Source organism: Neolamprologus multifasciatus, chromosome 18, assembly GCF_963576455.1.
Source record: "Neolamprologus multifasciatus chromosome 18, fNeoMul1.2, whole genome shotgun sequence".
In the NCBI taxonomy this organism is placed as follows: Eukaryota; Metazoa; Chordata; class Actinopteri; order Cichliformes; family Cichlidae; genus Neolamprologus; species Neolamprologus multifasciatus.
Genome location: NC_140456.1, coordinates 24,667,336 through 24,675,578, shown reverse-complemented (window position 1 = coordinate 24,675,578; position 8,243 = coordinate 24,667,336). Strand labels below are relative to the sequence as shown.

Here is an 8,243-nt window from a genome sequence, read left to right as displayed (position 1 = left end):
CCTCCGTCTCTCCTGTACAGTACAGAATCGCTGCATCTATCGCTAGCAGTGTGACTCTGAAGTGCAGTGCTGTATGTCCACGATGTACACGAAACGTTTTGCACCGTCAAAAAATAAAATTGGCTACTTGATTTCACCTATCGCTGGTTATTTTTAGAACATAACACCCGCATAAACGAGGGACAGCTGAGAAATATAACATTTGAATCCATTTTCTCTTTTCCCCTGAGGCGTGGGGGAAAAATATCGACAAGTCGATGAACATCATTTACAGATATATTGGGTAAATGCCCGAGACATCTATAGAAAATGTAGTCAAAGGAGCTTGCAAAGAAAAGCGTCTGGACTTCTTTAAGTTACTTGAAGACGTTTCACCTCTCATCCGAGAAGCTTCTTCAGTTCTAAGGTCAAATGGTGGAGAGTCCCAGATATAACCCTAGTGGGAGTGTCCCCCCACAGAGGGACAAAAGGACCCCCTGATGATCCTCTAATCGCCTGAGCCAAGGTGTGGAACTGGGTGTGGGTCCCAATCAGCCAGAGTTTCGGGTGATTTCATTGTGAAACCTGGCCCCACCTTATCATGCGAATTCCTGAGGTCAGATGGCCCAGGGTGTGAGTGGGCCTTAAGGCGTCTGGGAAGGGATCTCAAAACTGGATTATAGATGGCAGAGAGTTGGTGTCGTAAACCACCGCCTCTGTTCAAAGATGGTCGCTCACAGTGGACATAGATGGCTTCTTTCACTCCTCTTTCAAACCATCTGTCCTCTCTGTCCAAAATGTGAACATTGGCATCCTCGAAAGAGTGTCCTTTATCCTTAAGATGCAGATGGACAGCTGAATCTTGTCCTGTGGAGGTCGCTCTTCTGTGTTGTGCCATGCGCTTGTGAAGTGGCTGTTTGGTCTCTCCAATGTAGAGGTCTGGGCATTCCTCGCTGCACTGTACGGCATACACCACCTATAGAAATGTAAATCGCCGCTTTATTTATTTATTTGCTTAACTTGTTTTGGACCGTAAACAGGGCGCGAATAGGACACCGGAAACAAAGCTCCCCACAGGAGTTTCCGCACCGGAAGTAGCATATGCTAACGTGCACATAGTCAATTGAGCATTGCGTGGCACATCCGACATATTGTTTTACTTTTGTCCATGACGCGCTTACCTTCAGGGTCATACTTCACATGAAGACCAAAATAGTTCCAAACGCCAGAGCTGAATGAGGGTGGGGGAGGTTCAATTTGCCATGTTGCAACGAGAGCTTAACTTCTGTCTCGCTAGCTTGCCCTGCGGTCAGTGAATCTGCGTGAATCCGCCTAGGTTGCGTGAATCCGCCTAGGTTGCAATGTCGAGCGCAGATCCACTGAACGCTCAACACAGACAGCATCGTCAGAAGGAAAGTTGATAAAATAAATTAAAAATTTTGTATTGTTTGATACATATGCGAAAGCACTGTATCGAATGGTTCAATATCGATAGGAGTATTGTTGCACCCCTAAAAAAAAAAAAAAATTTTTATATATATATATATATATATATATATATATATATATATATATATATATATATATATATATATATATATATAATTTTTTTTTTTTTTAATTAATTTTTTTTTTTTTTTTTTTGCTGCTTCAATCCTCTCACTGCAATTTCAGGGCTAAATATTGTGTGTTTACGTGCTGCGGTTGCTCATTAGCGCTTTGAATCGCTCTCCCGAGAATTCAGCTGTGATCAAAATGCAGTCGTGCTGCTTCACTGATGTAGTTACAGATTAGTTATAATGAGTGCAGCCAGAATGAATAATGGAGAGCACAATAGGGTCTGGTGTGACAATCACGCCGATGCACAATGATTCAATATACCCGAGCGCATTAATCAATTAATCTGAAGACTGAGTCTCACATTCAAATGTCATGTCGTCTCGATCGGTCTCATTTCTTTGTGCACGGGTACGGCTAATGTTTACTAAATTACTCAGCTAGCACGTGGTTGCCAGGTTTCTGGCATTAGTAAGTTATCTGTGACTTTCAATCGGGTCAAACCGGAGGACTGTAGATAACGCATGACAGTTTGTGGTGCTTCTTTCTGTTTGTTTGTTTTTTGTTTCTCTGACTACTGCACAGTGATGGTGCATAGTTACTGTGCCTAGTCAAGTGTCAGGCAATTAACAGTTAATTTAAAAAAAACTACTTATTTTACAGTGCGTGGTTTTTGTTTTGGGTTTGTTTGGGTTTTTTTTAATACAGAGCAAATAAACTTGACACTATTTAGTGGCCTGTTTCCAGAGTTAAATGGACAGTTAACTGCAAAGTCATATTTATCTATTATTCATCTTTATTGTAGGGCTATTTATTCCTTTTAGATACACTATATTGCCAGAAGTATTCATTCACCCATCCAAATCATCTAATTCAGGTGTTCCAATCACTTTCATGGCCACAGCCGTATAAAATATACTGTGATGTATAATGTGCAGAGGTGGCCAACTTTCTGTAGAGTCAACGCTACAAATCTTCAAACTTCATGTGGACTTCAGATTAGCTCAAGAACTGTATGTAGAGAGCTTTATGGAATGGGTATATCATATTATACCAAATGGATTAAATTGGGATTTCACGCAAGTGCTTGTGACGGCAGATGAGCGGATACTTTTGGCAATATAGTGTCATTTTGGTGCAAGTTGCCTTGTTTTTGAGATACTGGCTATAAAATCTGCTGAGTCTGATCCATCTTGATTATTCTTTGCTTAAATATAGGAATATAACCAAAATATAAGCAGTTAATTCAAGTCCCCCTTCTGCAAAGACTGACAGTTGTAACATGTTACGATTTGTTTAGAAATTGCACAACAATTGTTTACAAACGTTTGCCGATCTGTCTGAAAGTGACTGCGGTCTTGTTTGGAGATGGGTTGCCTCCCAACCGGTGACCTATGTGATGTTTTGCAAAATAAAGTGGTCACCATGCCTACCTGCAATTGCTTGTCGAAGCAATTTTTGTTGCCTACAAGGAGGTGGCCCCCAATCCCCCCCCCCTCACCCACCCACCCACACTTATGTATTTTATTTTTACATTTCTGAAGAAAAGACTTAAATAACTGTGCTTCACACACCAGCACAATCCAAATGAATAAAAGTCCTATTTTTAGGTGAACTGGCCCTTTAAGACAGCCTCCCCCACACACACAGAGACACACACGTTTAGTGTTAGCTGTTTATTGGACATACAGATAACAGTGTTATGTAGGATTTTGTTGTTGTCGGTTGTGTAGTTTATATTAGAAAAAGCTCACACTAAGTATGCTTTAATGTTGTTGTTGTCACGGCAGCCATTTTGACACAAAGCAGCAGGAAGTCACTTTAATGAAGGCCACGCGCCTAAACAGAAAAGAAACTGCTGCTGTTTCATGTGAAAATGGCAACTGTTCAAGGATCTTGAAAAAAAGAAAAGGTGTTGTTCTAATTGAAGCTGCTTGTTGTTAATGCCAGTGGATTAACAGAACTGCAACAATCGCTTCTGCAAAACTAACAAAAGTAACACTTAAATGCATTACCAGTAAATATAACAGGCCGCTTATGTACTAAGTACTGAATGATTGAGTTCATGTCCTTTAATCCCATGTTGTTCCCCCTCACTCGCATCACAGGTAAGAAATCCCACCTAAGGAAGACCAGCGAGAAGAAGCCGCCCACAAAGGAGTCGATTGCCAAGCTGCAGCAGTCCACCATCTGGAAGATGGAGAACGACTTCTATGAATTTGCCCTGGAGCAGTTCCAGTTCGTCAGGGCGCATGCTGTCCGGGAAAAGGACGGGGAACTCTACCTGCTGGCCCAAAATTTCTTCTATGAAAAAATCTACCCCAAAAACTAGAGAAGAGAGCGGAGTGCTTTGGAGGAGGATGGAACACTTCGTCCATGCTCAGTCGTGCGCTCTTGAGACAAACAGAAGTGGGAGTGAGGTGAGACTTCAGGACTACCGTGTGCCTCGTTTGAGAGCATGATGCAGAGCTGGAGAAGCAATCCGGCTGTGACGCAGCGACCGGAGTGGCAGCAGTTGCTACTCGCGGCTGTGCCGGCCAGCTGGACGAGGAGCTCACGTTTCAATCGGCAGGTTGCTATCGCTACCGGCAGCTGCTCCACTCCCTTTCACTTCAACGGCAAAGGTCGTCCATGCCGAGGGCCTCTCCCGGCTGGCGTCTTAAAGACGACCGGCCGACAGCTGATCATCCCTCCACTCCTGATTGGATTCACTGTTCTTCTATCCAGAAGATTCTCATTGGCTCTGTACTGTTTGGTTGTGTTTGGTTGTATTTTATCTCTTTATTACATTTTTGGTTTGTACGTAAAGACGTTTGACGATGAAACGACATGCCTCACGCCTCATCACCACTACTAACTTAAAGAGACGGTACTGTAAGAAACGTTGCTGTGTTGCTGGACTTGAATGAAGCCTTTTGAGGTTTTTCTGAGTAAAAGTCCTGTGAACGCGGACTGTTTCCCGGGGCAGGCGTGTATGTTTTATACTATACTAAGTGTGTGACTCTTGTAAATGTGCAGCTTTTCCTATGGAGGGTAACGGAGGAAACGTTTACACCTTATTTTATTGAAGTGAGGTGAACTTGCTGCTTCTGTAAATATTTACAACTTTTTAAATCCATTGCATTTCCTGGCAGATAGGTTACAGAAGTCTGGACGTGTTGTTGGTTTTATTTTTGTCACGTAGAAGCATTTAAACACGGGAGGCTGCTAAAATCTGTTTGGGGAAATGTGCTTTTCCTTGTTTTCAATGCGACTTTTGTACCAGTAAATTTCAGACTTTTAGCAACTAAAGCATGAAGAGTGGACATGAGGAAGTTCCCCTGCTGTATTGGGTGTCACCTAACTCCACTATGAGCCCAAACGTTTCCATTTTTTTTACAAGTGGGGAAATTATGCATTAATTCAGGAGCTTCAAAAGAGCATTCCCAGTCAAAGCCAGACTGTTTCTCATAGATTTTTATGCCACGCTAACATAACCAGCTGCAGCATTACGGTACGTTTAAAAGGCTGATAAGAGATCAGTCTTCATTCATTTACTTGATAAATTGGCTTTATTTGGGCTCTGATGGGGTTTATTTTTTTTAATCGTGTAAGGGAAACGATGAAAATTACAAGCATTTTAAAAAGGCATACTTTGTTATGATGGGAAAGAGCCTCAGCTTCTTCCTGGATGTGCTGTCACTGTCTGTATTTGTATATCCAGGTGAATGGATGCTCCCTTGCCATCTGAGGACATACTGTAGTTAACCACTCTGTCTTGTGTGCCTTCTCTAGAGTTCGCCTTGTTTTGCAGGTTTTTCTGATTGAACATAAAGACAACACGGTTGCCATGTCTGTTTTCATCTTTTGACTGACAAACAATATAAAGAAGACTTTAAAAAAAAAACTACCTGAGGTTCATGACTGGTTTTTGGTTTTTTTTTTCTTTTTCAAATGTTTTTGCATCATCATCATCATCATTGTGTACAGCAGAGCAAGGATTTTGCGAGGTGATACAGATAAACGGAAAAGTCAAGCTGGCTTACTTCAGGTGTCCTGCAGGGGGCGATAAAGAGCCCCCCAGGTTCACTCCTGTCTCTGAGTGTGTGTTTATCATTTTCACATGACTTCCAAACAGTGTTTGATGATTGCAGTGACATGTGGTTGTGTGCCAACCTCTTTATATTTCCAGCACGTGTTCAGCACCTCCTCCTCTCGTAGTTCCTGCAGCTGAGCTTCATAAACGGAGGGCACTGAAACAGGAGCCACCACAGGCCAGGGAAAGTTTATGTGAGCCAGTGCTGCCACTCAGAGTTATTCACCCATGCTCTCAGATAATCCCTGGACAGGCATCAGCTACTGGACTCATCCCCGGTAATCTCAAATCATTCTCCAGTTACAGCTTCCTGGTCTTGGCCCTCTGACCTAGATTAACATGGACAATGCCCCCCTCTTACTCTGAAGCCTCAGTTACACGCTGCCTTTTAATATTAGACCAGGGACTGCCTGTTTTTACGACAGTCTGCTACTGAAAGCTCCATGTAAACAACCTAAAATAAACCTTTAATACACACCCATACATACACAACATTTAACATATAGTCATGTAGCGTTGTGTTTTTCAGTGTCAGATGTGAGGTTCCCAGTTGATTGGATGACATATTTATACATTTGTTATTTATACATATAACAAATGTATAAAACCACTACAGATACCAGATTTTCTACTGATTCCTTTTTCTTTATTTTATCGTTTACCGGTAATCAAGTGAGCCGGGGGATTCTTTCAGTTTAGCAAAGCTGGTCAAGAATTTAAAATGAGCCAAGCTGTCACATCCTGGGGTTTTCATTCAGTCACTAGGGTAATTTTTCCATGCGCTAACTCTGTTGTCATGTCAGTCACTGCCACTCCCACATGCCTGTCCTTTCTTGTCAGTAGTGTCACCTGATCTGCCTCTCCTCCACTCACCTGCTCCTATTCATCCAACCGATACCGCGGGAGGTGTTCATCCAGCTCTCCACCACTGATCAGTCAGACTGTCTTTGAGCTCGGTGCCTTAGCGTTCCAATATTCTGTGTCAGTGCCTGCTTTTTAATATCATTACCTGTAGTTTTAGAATTTGCTACATCTCGTGCTTTGTTTGACAGTAGAGTTAATTTGCTTTTTATTTATTTAGTTGTTTTTTTAAACCAGGAGCCATTTTACTGGATGTCCATTTCCCCACTGTAAAACCCGTGCTATGTAACGCCATTCAATATGTTTTGCTTAGTGTTGCATCACTGCAGGTTTGACTAAGAATAATGCATGAGCAGAGTTTCACACGCAGGCTGTGGATATCGACCTGAGAAACATGGAAAAGGAAAATAAACAAGCTAGCCTGAATCATTCCCTTTATGTCTGTGAAGTGTATTTTTATGCTTTGCCGCTATTAGTAATAACGCCGTCCATTCATTTTCTTGCACCTATCCAGCACAGGGTTGTGGGGGTGGTTGCAGCTGTCACAGGGTGAAAGATGGGGTACATCCTCCACAGGTTGGCAGTCTATTGCCGAGCTAACACAGAGAGACAACCATTCACACCTACACTCACTTTGAAAATCACCAATTAGCCTTTCCTGTGCAAAGGGGAACATTTAAACTCTGGTAGATTAGCTGGTGGATTTTAACCCACTACCTTTAGGAAGGAGTGCTAAACACCACACCACCATAAACTCATATATATGGGGTTGCTTTAAAAAAAAAAAGAAGGCAAAAACAAGCTAACTTGAAATATATGGAGTGAATGAAAGGGTTGTTTTTCCTTTTTCTTTTTAAAATCCTGTCTGAACCATAGCCATCTCACTAAAACTTCACCATCACCTCCGTAATCTGGATAATAATCGTTTATCATGTGTTGTAACACACCCACATCTGTATTATTTCAGTGAGATAACAGAGGTGGAACTCCGGGGAGGTGCAACGCAGACATGCACGTGTCTGATAATGGCAGATATCAATAAATATAAACAAACCTGCCAGCACATTAAATCGCCTCCATTTCTTTCCCTCCCACACCATGCACTACGCCTGAGCAGTTCACAGAGTGTGAATACTGATGATGTATCAGTGATGTATATGAAAGGCATCACAGTAACATCTATTCCGCCCCCTCCTGTCCTCAGTGGGCTTTTGGAGAATGACCTTTCCAGGAATTTAAACAGGAACATCACATTTAAAAGTCTTTAGTCTCTTTTGCATGTACAATATGCTGACAGTGCTCAGTTTATGACCAACAAAACAACTAATAAATATATGAGACAGTGTGGGTATAAGTACAGAGAAAAAAGTAAGTCCGGTCTCTGGGACATATGGCTGGTGATGAAGAGTGTGCCTCTGTGGGTTATGTAATGCTGCAGTAAGTCTTCTCACTGAGGTGCGACATATCAGCCACTGATCTCACTTCAAAACCACAGCAACAGAGTAATGTTTAAAAGAAGTGGAAGCACAGTGGGAAAGGAGCCCCTGTACCAACTTTGTGAAAAATATGGCATCAAATTCAAAATGAGCATATCATTTTTGTAATAAAATAAGATTTTTAACATTTGACATATGTTTTTGTGTTATTTTTATCCTTGGACATGGTTAGCAACAATACTCAGGTAGGCTGTGATGTTTAAACGATCAGCTGCTATGCAAAAAGATATCCACTACACTGTTACATCACCACAAGCGGCCTAAGCCAGTGGTAT

General features: G+C 42.0%; 1 protein-coding gene across 1 annotated transcript in view; it reads left to right on the top strand.

Moving 5' to 3' along the window:
- Positions 1 to 8,059, top strand: part of LOC146498022 (heparan sulfate 2-O-sulfotransferase 1) — a 35,556-nt gene extending 27,497 nt beyond the window's left edge. The window contains exon 7 of the mRNA XM_085142068.1: positions 3,645 to 8,059. Coding sequence (XP_084998194.1) covers positions 3,645 to 3,868 — 224 coding nt within the window. The 3' untranslated portion in view covers positions 3,869 to 8,059. The remainder of the gene's footprint in view (positions 1 to 3,644) is intronic.
- Positions 8,060 to 8,243: the final 184 nt, after the last annotated feature.